At 48.1% G+C, this 21,081-nt stretch overlaps 1 protein-coding gene across 1 annotated transcript in view; it reads left to right on the top strand.

Moving 5' to 3' along the window:
- LOC146210348 (neprilysin-1-like) overlaps window positions 1-21,081 on the top strand; it is a 597,280-nt gene that overhangs the window by 239,143 nt on the left and 337,056 nt on the right. Inside the window, exon 3 of the mRNA XM_084575627.1 lies at window positions 16,153-16,387. Coding sequence (XP_084431753.1) covers window positions 16,153-16,387 — 235 coding nt within the window. The remainder of the gene's footprint in view (window positions 1-16,152; window positions 16,388-21,081) is intronic.

A 21,081-nucleotide genomic window follows, 5' to 3' on the forward strand; every position in this document is an offset into this window, starting at 1 on the left:
TCTTGCGGTCTATGCAATGTACATAGAGAGCATTTTGAGGAGCGTGTGGTTAGTGCGCTCTGTCAAACCGTTGGTTTGAGGGTGGTATGGTGTGGAGTGTCGAAAATGTGACACGCAGAAACGGAGCAGCTCTTCCACAACATGTTCCGTAAATTGGGGACCTGGATCACTGATGATCACTCGCGGAGGTGCAAGGCGCAGGATGACGGAACGGAGCAAGAACATGGACACGTGGTGAGCGGTAGCTGAAGGAAGAGCTGCCGCTTCGCAGTAGCGGGTGCAGTAGTCAGCACAAACCACGATCCAGCAATTTCCATTGGAAGATTTCGGGAAGGGACCCATAAGGTCGTCGATCAAACTTTCTCAAATGCACCTTGTGGTGGAGTCATAGAATGCAGCAGGCCTTGTGGCGTGGGCGTAGGACGTTTTTGTCGTTGACACTTACTGCAGCTCGACACATATCGCTCCGTCGTCTGCGCATCTTCGGCCAATAAAACTGGTCGCGGGCACGTTGGAGGGTTCGTGCAGAGCCCAGGTTACCAGAAGTGGGGTCGTCGTGCGTGGCACGCAGGATGCACGAGCGGTAACTCTCGGGAACCACAAGCAGAAAATTTGTGCCGGTGCTGGAGTAAGCCTTTTTGTAGAGAAGGCCATCACGGAGACAGAATGGACTGGGAGCTGTTGAATCCGGCGCCGCCGCAAGCAGTGGCTCGATGCTTATATCGGTCTCTTGCGCAGTCCGCAGAGCAGAGGCGTCGGGAAACTCTAGGACGACGGAAATGTAGTGATCGAAGTCAGCAGAGTCACATTCGGACGTAGGAAGGGGAAGACGTGAAAGACAGTCTGCATCAGCGTGTTTGCGGCCACTCTGGTACGAAACAGTGAAATTGTACTCCTGCAGACGAAGGGCCTAGCTTGCCAGACGACCAGATGGATCACAAAGGTTGACGAGCCAACACAGGGCATGATGGTCCATCACAACCGTAAAATGGCGTCCATATACGTAGTACTGAAACCTCTGAACAGCGAAAACAACAGCGAGGCACTCGTGCCCCGTAGCAGTGTAGTTGCGCTCAGGTTTGTTGAGCTAACGGCTTGCATATGCAATTACATGCTCGCCGACTGCCGAACATTGCACAAACGCAGCACCAACACCAATCCCACTTGCATCAGTGTGGACTCCCGTCGGAGCGGAGGCGTTGAAATGCCGTAGTATGGGATGTGACGTAAGCAGAGATTTGACCTGGTGGAAAGACGTGCCACCATAAGGGGTCCAGTCGAAAGGGACGTACTTTTGAAGAAGGGAGGTCAGAGGGTAAGCGACGTCGGCAAATCTTGGGATGAATCGCTGAAAGTAGGAGCACAGCCCCAGAAGACTGCGGAGTTCTTTTTGAGTCTGGGATCGTTCAAGTGCTGCAACTGCTGCAGCCTTCTGTGGATCTGGCCGAACTTCATCGCGAACGACGAGATGTCCGATTACCAGTGGTTGACGCTCGCCAAAACGGCACTTTTTAGAATTCAGGACAAGGTCAGGCTTCTGGAGGCAATCTAAAACAATAGCGAGTAGCGTGTCACGTTCAGCAAAAGTCCCACCAAAAATACCTACGTAATCTAAATAGCACATGCATATTTGTCGCTTGAGGCCACGCAGTACTGTTTCCATAAATCTTTCAAATGTGGCCGGCGCATTACACAGGCCGAAGGGCATCACATTGAATTCAAATAGGCCGTCCGGAGTGATAAATGCAACTTTTTCTTTGTCAGCGGGGTCCATCGCGCTCTGTCAATAACCCGATCGCTAATCAACCGAACAGAAATAAGATGCAGAGAAAAGGCAATCTAAGGCATCGTTGATGCGCGGGAGAGGATACACATCCCTTTTAGTGACGGAATTGAGGCGACGGTAGTCGATGCAGAACCTTCATGTTCCGTCTTTTTTTTGCCAATATAACGGGAGCAGCCCAAGGACTAGAGGAATCTTGTATTACGCCCCTCTTCAACATTTTTTTAACTTTCTCGGTGATCACCTTGCCCTCTGACGGCGACTCGGCGGTACGACTTTTGGCGGATGGGATGGGCGCGCGCGCGACAGCGGAAAACGTTCAGAGCCCTTGGATTGATCGAAATCAAAGACGGACACGTGCCAAGAGGTTTTTCAACATCTGTCGTTGTGAGGTGTTGAATGATGCGCTGATAATCGGAAGAAGCTTCTCGTCAGCAGGTGAGTTAGTAGCGGTGTTATCAAGAGGAGTAACGAGAGTCACTAATTCGGGAGAGCTGCGCTACACGAAGCTAATTTAGAGCCCACTGGAAAAACAACCGGTTCCGGTGAGCAATTTATAGTCCACAGCCCGGTACGGCCCTCTTTCACACAAACAATATAATGCGGCACTAACACCTTTTTTTGACGCACTGTAAATTAAGAGGCGCTAAAAAGTGCGCGCCTCAAAAGAGTCGTTAATTGCACGGGAGCAGGACACCTGAACGCACACTGCAGAATGTAGCGGTACGATGACTTCATCACACGCACACACAAAGCGTCCTCATAATTTGACGTCTCTTCCAAAACTTCACGAGGAAGAGAACCACTAACACTTAGCGCTCCCGTTCGAAAATCAACTGTAGCGCCGCACATACGCAGGAAGTCAATTCCCAAGATTACGTCGTGTGTGGATCGGGGCAATACTGCAAACTCCGCCAGAAACACTGTGCCCCCCAAAGAAACTTTAAAGGTCCCCTGAAATGGGTCTTCAAGTAGGGTAAACAACACCATAACACTAATAGATATTGAACCACCCATCATTCTCCCGCAAAAATTTTCGATCTAGCTTCTGACAAACCAGAGATATCGGCGATTAAAAATGACCCGTCCAATTTTCCCTCTCAACTCGTACACCGAAGGGAGCCATAAAAAAAAATAAAAATACAAGCAAGTTCAAAGCTCCACCCAGAAATACGTCACTTCGACGAACTTTCGGTTGACGCGCGCTCGCTCGCTGGCGTACTCGCGTCAACCCGTCCTCGCTCGCACACGCCTGCAGTTCGCCAGTTCGCGCAGCGACGGTTAGTGTAACCGCGAACCCGTTGTTAGCCCATGTTACACTGCGGACCAAACCATGTTTACACCACTAACCGCGGTTATCGCAAACCGAGTTTGGCGACCTCGGTTTGCGTCGTTAATCGAGGTTATGACGGCGTCTGTTGACGGAGGCTACTCGTCGGCGCCCGAGTGCGCGAAACGTACGAGCGGGTCTGCTTCACAAAGTTATTCATTTGCCCACTGTATCACGTTTAAAGCTCGATGAATAGAATATGGTGCCCCCCAACGTCTTCGATTATGGCCAACAGCGCACCGACTGCGTACTGAAGCCTTGTCTTGCCTGCAGTATCGTTTGAACGGCTAGTTGCTGAGCAGAACGTCAAAAAATGCGCGGCCTTAGCTATGAAAGTACACGAGTTTGCAACGCTTGCAGCACGGGATGCCGCAAGCAGGCTGAGTTACGTTACACAATTACCGCGGGGGTGGGGCGCGCGAGCGCGGCGAATGACGGCGCCGTGCGTGACCGTCCCTAGTCGTCGCTTGGCCTCAATTGTTTCGCTTCGAAGCCGCGGCGGTGGGCGCTTTGGAACTGATCAACGCTGTCGCAAATCGTCTACTTATGAAACTGCCTTATAGTGAATCCTGTCCTGTCGTAGTAAAAAAATTATAGGATTAACTCTGGCGACGCATTAATCGCAGAGCTAGTACGAGTAGATCGGATCAGCCGAAATGCACCAACGGCAGCTGGCTAGAGCAGAAACTTGCTTGTATCACGGCTATCGCTCTTACCAGCAATTTTCTGCTGGTCAGCGATCCTCACGAGGGCTTCATGCTTGAAATTCGGCTCAGTATTCCAGACGCCAACAAATTTTAGCGCGCTTTATTTCGGACATCGGTGCTAATCCGCCCTGTCGTTCGCATACGGTATGCGGGAGGAGGGGCCACAGCGGCGGTGTTTACGGCGGTCGAGGAGGTGCTGCCATCGTGCGGTGCTTGACCGTGCTGTTGACGCCTCATCGGACGACACTCCGGTACTCCTGAAACCACGTTATATAATAAGATATTTGTAAATGCAGCTTCGTTCCGCCGATCACTGCGTCGCTTCGGTTGTTGTACTTGATGGGCAATGGCCGCCTAACCGATAAGGGCGGCGAGCTGTGTATCAGCCCGCACAGAGTTCGAGCAGCGCTTGAGCAGACGACTTCCGCAGCAACCGGAAGTGTGTCCGTGACGTCATGGCTGCAGTGGCCGCAGCGCATGGCAGCTTCTAGCAAGCCTTGCCAGTGAACTCACCATGACGTCACGGGTTAAGGAAATAGTTCCATGCGACACCGCCAAACGACGACTTCTCTGCCCCGCGAATTTCAAAAAACGCTGTTTTTAAAAATTAATAATAAATCGCTGGCTTTGTTCCAAGGCGTTATACTTTGGGTTAGTGCTCAAAAGTATTTGTTCTACACACTGAACACGTTTATCAGTGGCTTCTTGGTGGCCGTTTCAGTGGACCTTTAACGCTGCATACCCAAACAGGATACAATCACTCTCCACTCACTCCATAAAAATTAGCAGTTTTGTCCCAAACAAACATAACTTTGTTCGTCAAAAGGTTCTTAAAATCTAAACTCATTACCGAAACAGTAGTAACAGGGTGTACCAACGCCATCGTAGGCAAATCGTCAACAAGTACAATAACCTTGTTCTTTAACACGTACATAGAGGGAGGAATAATAGGAAACAGCGCACATTGTCCAGCGACCTCACCTCCACTGGCCGCGCTGGCTAGTTTTCCTGCAAGGTGGGCGGCGATCGGCGCCGTATTGACGGGGAACGGCGCACGCGAAATGACGGAGGTGGTGTTACACTACGGTCAGACGCTGGAGAATGGCTGCAGAGCCCTTAGTTTTGCAAACGGCCCCTCCGGGGAAGATGTTCTGGTCGATAGGTGTCGATGTAGGGCTGGACGGCGCGTCGGTTTGATGCCGTCGGAGGATTCTTGAACGATGAGCGCCGACTGCAGTAGCAGGAAATGTGACGCGCGACACCACACCGAAAGCACACGGGAATAGGCCGATCAAACAGAGGCGCTTTATTGGACTTTTGAAAAGTAGGACGCGACGAATATTCAAATGTAGGTTTCGGGTCGACGTAGCTTTCACGCGGTAGGCGCGGTGTACGGTTGGAGTTGGACCGAGGTTCTCTGCGCTAAGAGAATTTCGGGTAAACCTGGTTGGGCCTTGGTCGCGGGGTGTCCAGGTCTTCGCGGAAGGCGAAGTCGGTGTCACTGGCTGGTGTATAGCTGGACGTTGGTGGGCACCCACGTGCATGGGCTGGAAAAGCGTATGCTTTATCAGCGAAGCCAGAGGGCCGGGCAAACAGCTCACGTCGTGAAATTTCATCCTTAACGATTTCACGAATGGCACACAGGAGACTTTGGGATGGAGACTCTGCGACGCTGGCCACGGTAGTGACATTTGCCAGCCGCCCAAACTTCAGCGAATGCGCCGCGTCTTGAGGGCCTCGAATATCCGGCAGTTTCGAATAACGTCGGTGATCGAACCCAAGTTGTCTTTGGCAATGAGGAAGTGATAGACGTCTTCCGCAGTGCCCTTGAGCAGATGGCGTACCTTGTCTTCCTCGGTCATCCGACTGTTGACGGTGTAGCATAATTTCAGCATTTCTTCGATGTATGTGGTGCAAATCTCACCTGCTGTCTGAGTTCTGTGAGCAAGTGTGCTCGGCCTGCCTCTTATTTGCAGTTAGATCGCCAAAACAGTCTTTGATAGCTTCTACAAAGCCCTCCCAAGTGGTCAGAGAGTCTAAGTGGTTCTCGTACCACATCAAGGCGGTCTGCGTCAAGAAAAACACCACATTCGCGAGCTTCACCACCGAATCCCAGCGGTTGAAGCGGCGCACACGTTAAAAGTGAGTGAGCCACTCATCAACGTCTTCCCCTGCTTGACCGGCAAAAGAACGAGGCTCTCGAAACGGTAGCGTCGTAGCGTCGCGTTTGAGGCAGTGGGTGGTACATCACCAGACGGGGACGGAATGCTTCGAGTTGATGTTCAGGACTGCTCAGTTGTCGCATTCTCAGAGGAATGGGAGGAAGACCAGCGAGGCGATGGCTCCGGCGAGGCTCTAGTGGTTGAGGATGCGTCGTGAGGGTATTCGTACCCAACGCCTGCCACCAAGTTGTTACAACCGGGGTTTGACGTCGGAGCGCTGAACAGGTCGAGGAGGCATAGAACTCAGCTGGTCAACGGCTGCTAGTCCGGCACGGGCACGAGATTCTCCATGTCTTTCTCAACGTCTTTTTCTCTATCTTCTTCGATGTGTTTGCTCTTCTTCAAGATTGCTACAATATATATATATATATATATATATATATATATATATATATATATATATATATATTAATATATATTGTGGAAGAAGGCTCGGTCAAGACGGCGAGGTCGTGGCGGCAAGGACAGCGAAGCCTTGTCTAGCGTTTTAATCCGATCACGAACCCAGGCACGCGCCGGAGCCGGCGCCGCGGGACGATGATGATGGTATGTACAAATGAAAGAAGATGATGATGGCATGTACAAATGAAAGAAGGTCCACAGCAGGCTCACACAATCTGCCCGGGGGGTCGGAAGCGGCCAGCGTGGCCGCTCCTGACTAACCGATGTACCGTGGCTTACAAACGGTTTCAAGCGAGAAACATGAACAGTTTCAGTTCCACGGTGGCGTCGATCGGCTGGGGGATCAACAGGCGTGACTTTGTAGTTAACTGGAGAAGTTTGGCTGATGATCTTGTAGGGACCAAGGTAGCGGTGGTGGAATTTGTCACTAAGGCCAGGGGTGCGCAGTGGAGTACAAAGCAGTACTTCGTCACCGGGACGATAAGAGACCACGCGATGCGTAGAATCGTAGCGAGTCTTGCGGTCTTCCTGGCACGCTGCTGTGTTGAGGCGGGCAAGATGACGGCATCTGGCCACACGAGACAAGAACTGGGTAGGTACCGATGTGGAGTAGTCGGGCGTAGAGAAGAAGGAAGCGTCGAGAATTGTAGTGGGAGGACGGCCATAAACGAGGAAAAATGGAGAATAACCGGTAGTCCGCTGTACTGCTGTGTTATAGGCGAAAGTGACGAATGGTAGAATAGTGTCCCAATTTCGATGATCTGGTGTGATGTACATAGAGATCATATCCGATAAGGTGCGGTGAGATCGCTCAGTCAGCCCGTTAGTCTGGGGATGGTAGCTCGAGGTTGTCTTATGAAGGGTGGATGACGCGTAAAGGACTTCGGCAACGACTGTCGATAAGAAGGCCGTCCCGCGGTCACTTAGGAGCACCCGAGGAGCGCCATGACGCAATACAATTGATCGCAAAAAGAAATTTGCTACTTCTTGAGCGGAACCGGTCGGTAAAGGTGCTGTCTCAGCGTAGCGTGTAAGGTGGTCGACAGCTGATATAATCCAATGGTTACCCCCATCGGAGAGAGGTAGGTGACCATATAAATCGATGCCGACTACGTCGAACGGCGTGGCGGGACAGGGAATAGGTTGTAGAAGGCCAGCGGGTGAAGAAGTTGGCCGTTTGCTACGTTGGCATAGAGGGCAGGATGCGACGTATTTGGCAACGCTGGAAGATAGGCCAGGCCAAAAGAATCGTTTTTTAACGCGGTCGTAGGTTTTGTCAACACCAAGGTGACCTGCAGTAGCGTCATCGTGGAGAGCCGCCAGTATACGTGGGCGAAAGACGCGCGGCACGACTGGGATCCAGCGAGTTCCATCAGGGCAATACACGAAGCGGAGTAGGATGCCATCTTCGAGCTTGAAATTGCGAAGTTGTCGGCGAAGCCGAGCATTGGGTGGGTACGAAGCGCCAATAAGGCGGTCGATGATGGGACGGCAGTAGGCATCGGCTAATTGCTGTGAGCGGAGAGCGTGTTTGTTCTCAGAGTCGTCAAATGAAACTGTTGTGATATACGTCGGGGAAAGAGATGGTCGGCTGTGGTCATAGGTGGAAATGCATTGGGAAGAAAAACAGCAAGCCGATTCCGAAAGTGGACAGCGAGAAAGAGCGTCGGCGTCTTGGTGTTGGCGACCCGGTCTATAAGGGACGTCGAAATTGTATTCTTGCAAGCGTAGAATCCAACGGCCAAGTCGGCCTGTCAAAATTTTGAGCGAAGACAACCAACAAAGAGCATGGTGATCGGTCACAACTGTGAAGTGCCGACCGTATAGGTAAGGGCGAAACTTTTGGACAGCCCAGACGACGACAAGGCACTCCTGCTCGGTAATAGTGCAGTTTTTCTCAACTGGAGTCATAGTCCGACTGGCGAAGGCAATCACTTTCTCACGCGAAGTTGCATCGCGCTGCAGAAGTACAGCGCCAAGACCGAGACCACTGGCATCAGTGTGCAGGATGGTTGGAGCGCTGTCACTGAAGTGGCCAAGAACAGGGTCTGATGTGAGGGCGTGCTTCAGGTTATTAAAAGCAGCTTCGCACTGTTCAGGCCACACGAAAGGGCTGCGTGCTTTAAGCAGTTGATGAAGTGGAGCAGCGATACTTGCAAAATGCTTTATAAAACGCCGGAAATAAGACGCCAGGCCGAGAAAACTGCGCAATTCTGTAGTCCGTTGTGGACGAGCGAATTTGAAGACCGCGATGATTTTTTCTGGGTCTGGACGAATGCCGTCATGGCTGACTAGATGTCCCAATATTTTAATTTCCTTCTGTGCAAAGCGGCACTTCTTGATGTTGAGCTGAAGGCCCGCTGAAGCGAGACACGTAAGGACCTCATTCAGGCGCGTGAGATGGTCGTTAAAAGTTGACGAAAAGATGACAATGTCATCCAAGTAACATAAACAGGTTCTCCATTTTAGGCCACGAAGCACAGTATGGATCATCCTTTCAAATGTCGCTGGTGCGTTAAAAAGTCCGAAAGGCATAACATTAAATTCGTAAAGGCCATCGGGAGTTGCGAAAGCGGTTTTTTCTTTATCGTCCTCGTGCATAGGTATTTGCCAATAACCTGAGCGGAGGTCCAAAGTCGAGAAATATTCGGCGCCTTGGAGAGAGTCAAGGGCGTCATCAATTCTTGGCATTGGGTATACATCTTTGCGGGTAATTTTGTTTAGTGCGCGGTAAAAAACACAAAAGCGTACCGAGCCGTCCTTTTTTCTAACTAAAACTACTGGGTAGGACCATGGACTTGTCGAGGGACGAATAATATTACGATGGAGCATGTCATTTACATTTTCTTCAATTACTTTTCGTTCTGAGATGGAAACCCGATAAGGCCGTCGGCGAACGATAGAGTTACCTTCAGTAATGATGCGATGGTGCGCAACAATATTCCGTCCCAGTGGTGGGGAAGTGGCATCAAAAATGGCTTGGTGTTGTCGAAGCAATGTCAGCAGTTCTTGGCGTTGGTTCGGCTTGAGGTTAGGATTAATAGTCTTTGTGAGAACGGAAAGAGAGACGTCTGTCGAAAGACGGTGCTGAGGCTGAGGGGCGGTGAGCACAATCAAGGACAAAGGTTGAACATCCACCATGCAGGGGAGAGAAGTTCCTTTTCGGAGCACGAGTGATTCACGTGAAGTGTTAGTGGCCGCTACTGTCGCTGAGCCGTTCCAGAACCTCACAAGACTAGACGGGAAGGCGATACCGCGTGCAAGATGACGATAAGATGGTGCGATGATTACGTCCCCGTCAGCGATGTGGTCAGAAACAACGGTAAGCAGTTTTTCGCACTGAGGAGGCAGAACAGTATCAGCGGCAGCAACGAGGGGATGATGTCGTTCAGAAACTTCAGATGAAAAATCGCTGTCTGTCATATGGACAACACGGTCGCCACAAGAAATTAACGCCGAAGCGGTTGACAAAAAATCCCATCCAAAAATCATCAGATGCGCACATGGTGAGAGCACAGCAAACTGCACATTATGGCGGACGCCGTCAATACCAACTCGTACGGTGCACTTTGCTAAAGGGCGCAAAGGGACGTCATTGGCTCCACGGAGTTCAGGCCCATCATATGGTGTCGTAACTTTTCGCAAACGGTAGCACAAATCAGCGTGAATGACAGAAATTGCAGCCCCTGTATCAATCAATGCTTCGACCGGTAATCCTTCAGCGAAAACAGAAATCACATTATACGGGCGATCTGGAAGACTTTCGGTAAGTTCGCAGACTGCAGTTTGACCTCCGGAAACTGCAACGCTTAGTTTTCCGGATGGCGGACAGGGAGAGTTGTTGCGGGTCTGAGAGGGGAAACTGAGTGGCGGTATGGGGATAGGGACCGACGTCGGGATGCATGAGTTCCACGAGGCTCAGACGAGGATTCTGGAGGTGGGGATGATCTTCGAGGTGGGCTGGAAATAGGTCGTCGCTGATAATATGAGGGTACGTCACTTTCGAAGGCGTCATAACCACGCCGCTGGTTCTGAATACGTCGACGGCAGAAGCGGGATATATGTCCTCGTATTCCACAGTAGTAGCACACTGGGCGAGAGGGGCGCCTGGGTGCGTAATAGGGTGGCGTAGGCTGAGCCGTCGTCACGGCGTTGATGTGGTTGCAGGGCGATGGCAGTTGGGGCGGCGGAACAAAAGGAGGGGGTCATGCTGCGACGTGCGCGTAAGTCGATGTTGGGCTGGGTGCAGGAGGGTCGGACGCCATAGGTCGCGTGATTGTTGCCAGCTCATCTTTAATGATGTTGCGGAGACCGGCGTCATTAGAAGGTACGGAAGAATGATCGCACCGTGTCGACAGACCGGCTTGAGGGCTTGGGGCTCCTCCCGGATGATGGCTCGAATCAGTGCCCGTAGATCCAGGTCAGCATAGGTCGGGCCAGTAGCAATGCCGGGCTGCAATCGGGAGGACTGCAGCTGGTCGATGCGTTGGCAGGTTGCAATAATGGCGTCAACAGTAGAAGGATTCTGGGCAATCAGGGTATTATAAGCCACAGAAATAATTCCTTTTAAGATGTGGTGTACGCGTTCAGGTTCCGGCATGGTGGGACTAACACGCCGGCAGAGTGTAAGTATGGCCTCTATGTAAGACGCGTACGACTCATCGAGACCTTGGAGGCGAAAGGCGAGCTTGTTCTTTGTGACCTTAGTCCGAACTGCTGGGTCCGCGAAATATTGGCGGAACTGCTGCTTGAATGTTGTCCAGTTAGTGGTGTGGGGTTCGCGGTTAATAAACCAGGTTCTGGTGACCTCAATGAGGTAGAAAGAAACATTCAGAAATTTTAGAGCATCGTCCCACCGGTTGTAGTTACTGCAGCGTTCATAGGTGTCCAGCCAGTCATCGACGTCTTCGTCGCGACGACCAGCGAACAGCGGCGGGTCGCGTTGTCGTGTGGGCACAGTCGGAGGGGGTGGTGCAGCCGAGGTAGAGGGTCCTGCCGATTCGTGGGTGTTCTCGGTAGATATAACGATGGTGGCAGGCGGTAAACAGCGACCGGAACGTAGCTCCAGCGAGAGGCAGGGCACAAAACAGCAAGGGGATCACTTCTCACCTCCACCACTTGTGGAAGAAGGCTCGGTCAAGACGGCGAGGTCGTGGCGGCAAGGACAGCGAAGCCTTGTCTAGCGTTTTAATCCGATCACGAACCCAGGCACCAGGCGGAGCCGGCGCCGCGGGACGATGATGATGGTATGTACAAATGAAAGAAGGTCCACAGAAGGCTCACGATATATATATATATATATATATATATATATATATATATATATATATATATATATATATATATATATATATATAGCACAGGAAGGTAGCCGTACTTTGTTCATCATCATCATCATCATCATCACCATCAGCCTGATTGTACCCACTGCAGGGCGAAGGCCTCTCCCATATTTCTCCACTTAACCCGGTTCTGTGCTAGCTGCATCCACTTGACCCCTACGAACTTCTTAATCTCATCCGCCCACCAAACTTTCTGCCGCCCCCTGCTACGCTTTCCTACCCTTGGAATCCAGTTTGTTACCCTCAGCGACCATCGGTTATCCTCTCTTCGCACTACATGTCCTGCCCATGCCCATTTCTTCTTCTTTATTTCAACTAGAATGTCGGTAACTTGAGTTATTTCTCTGACCCCCTCTGCACGCTTTCAATCTCTTAATGTTAACCCTACCGTTTTTCGTTCCATAGCCCTCTAGGTTGTCCTCAACTTAAGTAGAACTCTCTTGGTTAGCCTCCACGTTTCAGCCCCATAGGTGAGTACAGGCAAGATCCAACTGTTGTATAATATCTTCTTGAGCGATACCGGTAAGCTGCTAGTGATAATATGCGAGTGCTTGCCAAATGCGCTCCCTCCCAATCTTATTCTTGTTGTTATTTCCTTTTCATGGTCCGGATCTGCGGTTACTACCTGTCCTAAGTAGACATATTCGCCTACTACTTCCGGTATTTCGCTACTTAATGTAAACTGCTGTTCCTTCCCGAGGCTGTTGAACATTACCTTAGTCTTCTGCATAATGATTTTCAAGCCTACCCTTCTACATTTCCTGTCCAGGTCATCAATCATTATTTGCAGTTCATTCCCCGAGTTTCTTAGCAAGGCAATGTCATCAGCAAATCGCATATTACTGAGGTATTCTCCATCTACCCTTATCCCTAACTGCTCCCATTTTAAGTCTCTGAATACTTCCTCTAAACAAGCTGTGAATAGTACTGGGGAGATTGTGTCTCCTTGCCTAACACCTTTCTTTATGGGAATTTTGTTACTTTCTTTATGCAGAACTATGGTTGCTGTGCAGCCACTATATATATCTTGCAGCACTTTCACGTACGGCTCGTCTACCCCCTGATTTCGCAATGCCTGCATCACCGTCGAAGTTTCAACTGAGTCAAATGCTTCTTCGTAATCAATGAATGCTATGTATAAGGGCTGGTTATATTCAGAGCATTTTTCTATGACCTGATTGATTGTATGGATATGATCGATAGTAGAGTACTGTTTCCGAAAACCTGCTTAATCATTTGCTTGATTGCAGTCTAAGGTTGTCCTGATTCTATTAGCGATTACCTTAGTAAATACCTTATACGTAAAAGACAGTAAGCTGATTGGTCTGTAATTTTTAAGGTCCTTAGAGTCCCCTTTCTTGTGAATGAGTATAATGTTTGCATTCTTCCACGGTTGCGGTACCGTTGATTACACCAGGCACTGCGTATACAGGGTGGCCAGCTTTTCTAGCACGATATCCCCCCGTCCTTCAGCAAATCTGTAGTTATCTGATCCTCTCCAGCTGATTTCCCCCTTTTCATAGTTTCTAGTGCTTCCTTGACCTCGTCCTTTGCCACTGGTGGAACGTCTGACTGTTTTTCCTTACTGCCAATCTCATTACAGTCCTGACTACTTTGGCTACTGTAGAGATCTGTATAGAACTGTTCGGCTACTTTGACTATCTTGTTCATATTCGTGATGACGTTGCCCGCCTTGTCCCTTATCGCGTACATCTGGTGTTTGCCTATGCCCAGTTTCTTCTTTACTGCTTTAAGGCTTCCCCCGTTCTTTACAGTATGCTCAATTTTCTCCATGTTATACTTCCTTATATCGGCCACTTTGCGCTTATTGATTAGCTTTGATATCTCGGCAAATTCGATCTGGTCTGTTGGATTAGATGCTTTCATACTCTGGCGTTTCTTAATCAAACTTTTGTCTCCTTAGACAGCTTACCGGTATCCTCTCTAACTATCCTACCACCTACTTCTACCGCGCACTCAGTAATGATATCTCTGAAAGTATTGTTCCTTGCCTCTAGGGTAATGTCGCCATCCTCAGTTAGAGCTGAATACCTATTCTGTAGCGAGATCCTGAACTCTTCTGCCCTCCCCCTCACCGCTAATTCGTTGATGGGTTTCTTTCTTACTAATCTGCTGCGTTCCTTCTTCAGATTTAGGCTAATTCGGGACCTCACCATTCTGTGGTCGCTGCATCGCACTTTCCCGGTTGCCTCTACATCTTGCATAATGGCGGGCGTTGACACATTATGAGGTCGATTTCATTTTTATTCTCTCCGTTAGGAGTTTTCCATATCGATTTCCGGTTCTTCCGTTTGCTGGAGAAGGTATTCATGATTCGGAAGTTATTGCGCTCTGCAAACTCAACTAGTAACTCCCCTCTGCTATTCCTAGAACCAATGCCATAGTCACCTACTGCCTTGTCTCCTGTCTGCTTTTTCCCTACTTTGGCATTGAAATCGCCCATTAGTACAGTATACTGCGTCTTTACTTTTCGCATTGCCGATACTACATCTTCATAGAAGCTTTCAACTGCCTGGTCATCATAACTACATGTAGGTGCAATGGCCTGTACAGCCTTCAGTTTATACCGCTTATTAAGCCTAATTACGATGCCTGCAACCCTCTCATTAATGCTATGGAATTCATCTATATTACCCGCTATATACTTATTGACAAGCAAACCTACTCCTAGTTGTCGCCTCTCTGGTAAACCTCGATAACACAGTACATGCCCATCCGTCAGTACAGTATATGCCTCATTCGGCCTCCTAACCTCACTATGCCCTATGACATCCCATTTCATGTCCTCTAGTTCCTCTAACAGCACTGCTAAACTAGCTTCACTAGCTAGGGTGCTAGCATTAAACGTTGCCAGGGTCAGTTTCCAATAGCGGCCTGTCCAGCGGAGCCAGGCATTCTTAGCACCCCCTGCTGCGTCACAGGTCTGACCGCCGCCGTACTTTGTTGCTGCAGCTATATTCAGGTCGGAAAATGCTTCACACAGATTTTTTATTTGCATTTTATGCGTAGATTTGGCATGTCTTAGCGCTTGTAAACAAACAGCTCAGCATGTCATAAGCCAAGAACGAGCTCTTTAATACTCAATAAACAAGATTCGTTTCGCAGTGCGTAACTTACGGACTTGAGCACTCTGAAAGAATATTCCTGTTGGAACCATCCCCCATCTTCCCTCCCGCGCGTCGAGAATCGTTCTGAGATATTCAAAACAGACGCATAGCCACGAAGACGTCTGTCTTTACTAGGTTTATCAATCTTGCTACATTACAAATCAGTGCCTTCAGGGGCGTATACTTGACTGCAGGGATCGGTGCATTTGATCACCAAATATGCAGCCTCACTTTCTGTACTTATTCATAACGCGCCGCAGTTACAGTATCTGAAAGGAGTAGAGTAGCTAATGAGAAACTACAGGCCTCTACACCATAGGAGAGCGATACAGTTAGTAAGCAATAATAAAGGAAATCGTCCTCTTACACACCCTCGAGCACTCATACCATCATTTGAGTCGCCATGCTGAGCTGATGACCGCATGTGGTAGGTTGAATTTTGACGCATATTTGTCCCACGGATCATAGCTGCAACCCATTCTTAGAGATGTGTCTATTTATTTCACAACGCTGTGAGCTTTTCTCACGTCTAACACGAGTGAAAAGAAGTGCAAACTACAGGCATTGTATTCCAAGGCAGGAGGAAAACGATACAGTAATCAATGTATCAAAAGCGCGGATCAGTAAAAGCAAGGAATCGTTGGTGCCAGTGATCAAAAAGAGGATGCGGCTACAACTCTACGAATATGACATTTCTCGGAAAAAGATTTAACACTGGTAGCAAAAGCATCAAGTGACACATCATTCATAAATAGATGGGGCAGGTTTTTTGGTATTTCAATGGAAAGGGGAATAAACGAAATTTGAACGTCATGTTTAGCAGAAAATTGTGTTATATACAAACCATGGTTGGGTCCTTTACAGCGGTGATAAGGTGGCTTTATCTGTAAATCTTCATCTAGGTTGACACCATTGCAATACAAGAGGAAAAGAAATTTCATGCAGGCAAAGGTTGGCAGCGTAATTAACTTGACTAAAGGACATCGCATCTGAAAATGAAGAAGCAATGGGCAACACATCTAACGCAAACGGGAGATTGACAAACCTAGGCTCGTTTATTTAGCATAGTGGCTGACTCGAGGAGCAGATGGCTGCACATGGTAAAATGGGCGCATGAAAATTTAGGGGATTACGGTGGTCGCAGCCGGCGAAAAAAAGAAGCTGCTAAATTGTAAATTAGCATGGCGCCTTTCCAACGTAGCTTGTGTTCAGCACAATGCATGTCACCACTTTACCAGGGGCTTGTCCTGGCCACGCGCCACGCCGGTCAACACTACTGCGGACCCCCTCGAAGTCCTCGTCGACCTGTCTCTCAGCTGGCGCCTTGATCTCTGGTTTCACCTGGCCTTGGTAGCGGCCAGTGAGAAATCCCTTCACGTCCGCCTCCAGCCGGGCATGGTCAACCGAGACTGGGCTCGCTTCCTCTGGCTCGTCCACCAAGACGCCCAGATAACGCACCTCGCATACCAGCAGGTGAAAGGCAACATTCGGTGTATTTCACACAGGATCCAATAGGCCATGGATGTGAATTGCAGGAGGTTTGACACCTAAGCTTGCACCAGATGCTATAGAATTCTATAAAGGCACTGCCCTGCCCCACCGGGGTGGCGCAGTGGTTACGGCGGTCGACTACTGTGCCCAAGGAAGCGGGATCGAATCCCGGCCTCGGCGGCTGCGTTTCGATGGAGGCGAAACGGAGTGGCGTCCGTGTGCTGTACGATGTCAGTGCACGTTAAAGAACCCCAGATGGTCGAAATTTCCGGAGTCCTCCACTACAGCGTCTCTCATAACCTGAGTCGCTTTGGGACGCCCAGAAAACCAAAACCAAACCAAACAAAAGCCACTGTACTTAAATTTGACTGCGTCGTGATGACCTACATTTTAGCGTAAATCCAGCGGAGCTATGAATCGCGCCCCAGGCAGCGCGGATGATGGGCCCAATATTGGGTGCATGTTGGCAATTTTCCTCTCCAAGTAATGCAGTGCCAACACATTTCAATGTTTAGATGATAATTTGTGCTTGCGAGAGGGAGCAACTGTAGAAAAAAATGAAACCCCGCTATAAATAATAAATAATTGCACTTACGCTCTTAAAGCGCGATCTCTATCGTAACGCATATGCTACTTGGATGGAAAAACAGCGCAAAAGACGAGCGCTCGTCTTGTGTTTCTTTGCTCTGGTACTTGTCTTTTGCGCTGTTTTTTCATCCAATATGCTCCACCAACTCACCCGTTTGGCTATAGTGTTGAGCATATACTACCCCGTCGTAGTAATGTGTCCTTCTAGAATAATATTCAGGAACAAACCTCGAATTGTGAGATCTCTGCTCTTGCGATCCGAAGCTATTACCATAATCTCAGCACATTACCTAACATAGCTCAAATATAGGACCCACTAGCTCCAAGGTACAATTTTCCAGCAGACTGCGATCTCGCACACGATAAAGTTAACCGCAACTTCCCTTTACCCCCGCCAGATATCGTGCCAAAATTAATTGCACTCGACGCAAGAAAGTTGTTCAAAAACAATTTTTTCCGTTATAAGTGCAGTGAAAGGAAAAGGATGGGAGAAAATGATGAATCTTCAAAAGTGTGCATCCTTCTTCACTGCTGAATTCTAATACACCTTTAAAGATCTCTGTAGACAATACAGCAAGGAAGATTATTGCAGACTAATATTTACACGCAGTCTCTTCGCGTACTCAGAGGTGTTCACCCCAGAAAAGCAGCCGATAAATTGTTTGTAGACACCATACAAAATATAACAGCCACTGCCCAGACACTAGCACTCAGAGTCTGATGTGTCCCGAGCCATGTTGGAATGAAAAGCAATAAGAGAGCAGGCGTATGGGCAGCTTAAGCTTGAGACAGACAACGAAAGTAAGTATACCCTTTGAAGATTACAGAAATTTAATACATTGTAAACTGAGAGATACATGGTAGTCTACATGAAAAAATGCAGTAGGCAATAAACCTCACGGAATAAAGCCTGTATGGAGAAAGGAATACATGCACTCACCAGGAACGTTTTCGGAAATGTATATTATGTCGGCTTCGCATATACGCTTTAATCCTGTAACCGTTTATATGAATACACACCGTCGCAGAATTGTGCACCGATAATTTTCGGTTACAACATACCGTATACGTTTTAGCGGTTACGCTTTACCTTCAAACTTACTGCCTGTCATGAACTATAATGAGGCTAGGATGTAACCCTCATCTTTGACCTCAATTTTGATAAATTTAAAGGCTGAGCGGCGACCATCATTCCTAACGTCGGCCGTGAATATTTGCAGGTTACGTTGCAACCTTAATTTTGTCCTTTAGAGGTCACATTTTAACTGTCATTTTGTCATTTTAATTTACTCATGCGTGCATACAGGCGTACTTACAATGAGTATCATGAGAGCTTTACAATGAGATCTTTGCCTAGCTGCTCGCAGTCACCTCATGCTGGGTGATCTGTTATAGATTCACGTTTTTCAAAGTGGCTATCCAGCTATTCCTTGTTTTTTTTTTCCCCATCGCAGTTGCACAATGTGGAGACCCACAGCAGCTGTGATACATTGAATTGAGTAACTGCGGATTTAAACATCTGCATAAACTGCGCGAATAAATACTTCCTCATTAGTGAGGTTACCAGAAGTAATCAGTTACATGCGTACAAAGCCCACAACGAGAATAATTGCTAGTAAACAAATATCTTTCTGAATATTTAATTCAAAAAGAAACTGAAATGACTATCTATTTTTGATTTATTTAATACTGCAATCCCCTAAGGGGATTTTAGCAGGATGGGACACAGTACATATGTGAAGAGTACAATGATAACACAGGTTAAAAAATAATGAAAATAAATCAATACAAATCAGATCAAATGAGCTCGAAGTTGGCGCTCTGTAATTTTTTTTAAACAATGCTTGAAACAAACGCCGATTGTGATGATTTCAACACTTGGTCATCAGTAAGGCGATTCCATTCTGCGACAGTTCGTGGAAAGAAAGAATACTTAAAAGAGTTGTTACGTGCAGTAAATGCGGTTATTGTACGACTATGTCTCTCCTTAGTAGCATAACCAGAAGAAAAAACTAGTATTTCCGTGAGAGCTATGTTGTAGTGTCTGTTAATATGCTGAAAGAGGAATTTAAGGCGTGACACTCGGTTTCCTTGCGTTAATGATGGTAAGTTTGCTTTTGTTAAGAGCTCTGTTACTGAAGTACGTCCAAAACTATTATAAATGAAGCAAGCTGCTCTTCTTTGCACCATTTCTTTCTTGTTATTGCTAGTTTTAGTAAAACGGTCCCAAATGACACATGCTTAGTCTAGTATTGGCAAAATTATCGTTTTATATGCAAGTAAGCGGACAGCAGGAACAGAAAGTTCCAAAGCTCTCCTCAGGAACAACTTGCAATTAGCAATAGCTACTACATATTAAAGGTGCTTAGTCCAGTTTGGGTTATTAGTGATCCAGAGTCCGAGACTCTTGTACTGTGTTACTTCAGAAAGAAATATATTACTAGCCGCTTAAGGAAACTTTAGTTTATGCTTTTTGTGATTAATGAACATGAAAACAGTTATGTCAAAATTAATCCCCATTTGCCAATCGTCACACCATTTTACAAATTTTTGAAAAGCATCGTTTAAGATATTCTGGTCAGTTGTGTCGTCTATTTCAGAGTAAAATACACAGTCTTCAGCTTAAAGCGTAACCTTAGCCGCAACCCCTTGCGTAACATCATTAATAAATGAAAGGAACAGGAGTGGTCCAAGAACCGAGCCCTGGGGAACGCCAGAGTCTATTAAAGTCTTTCAGAGTAATGCTCATTAAAAACAAGTCTCTTTGTTCAACGTAAGCTGTAAGCCAGTTCATCAGCCGCGAACTTTTCAGTGCCTTGCGCAATTTGTGAAGGAGGCTTTCGTGCGAGACCTTATGGAAAGATTTTGAAAAGTCCATAAAAATTGCATCTATTTGCTTCCTCTTGTTAGTTGCTTTCACGAAATCATGCACTGTTGGAACTAATTGTGTAGTTGTCGAAAATTCTTTTCTGAAGCTGTGTTGATTTACCCAAGAATTCTACGATATGATTATCTATTATATGCTCCAAAAGTTTACATACTGTGGATGTTAAAGAAATTCGTCGGTAGTTCTGAACGGAGTGCTTTTTGCCTGTCTTATGCAGCGGCTTCACTCTGTCAGTTCTCCAGTCACTCGGAACTCGTCCCTCGCACAATGATCTAGTGAAAATAACGTACAAGTACTTTGCTGTCCATTCATCATACCGCTTTAAAAAGCAGTAACGATCAGGTTCTTTGTAGTCTTCAAATCTTCCGCACCTCTCAAAGGTGCTCTCCGATTCTGCAGGCGACGTGGTGATCACACACACACACACACACACACACACACACACACACACACACACACACACACACACACACACACACACACACACACACACACACACACACACACACACACACACACACACACACACACACACACACACACACACACGCACGCACGCACGCACGCACGCACGCACGCACGCACGCACGCACGCACGCACGCACGCACGCACGCACGCACGCACGCACGCACGCACGCACGCACGCACGCACGCACGCACGCACGCACGCACGCACGCACGCACGCACGCACGCACGCACGCACGCACGCACACACACACACACACACACACACACACACACACACACACACACACACACACACACACACACACACACACACACACACACACACACACACACACACACACACACACACACACACACACACACACACACACACACACACACACACACACACACACACACACACACACACACACACACACACACACACACACACACACACACACACACACACACACACACACACACACACACACACACACACACACACACACACACACACACACACACACACACACACACACACACACACACACACACACACACACACACACACACACACACACACACACACACACACACACACACACACACACACACACACACAATGAGACGTAGGACAGCGAACTTGCAGTAACAAAACGAAAATTTACTTTAAATAACAAGAACACAAAGCACAGAAAACTATTTATAGGAGGCAGAGAGGCGACACACTTTACAAACAGGTTCTGAGC

This window comes from Amblyomma maculatum, chromosome 1, assembly GCF_055883805.1.
Source record: "Amblyomma maculatum isolate TAMU_Amacu chromosome 1, ASM5588380v1, whole genome shotgun sequence".
NCBI lineage: Eukaryota > Metazoa > Arthropoda > Arachnida > Ixodida > Ixodidae > Amblyomma > Amblyomma maculatum.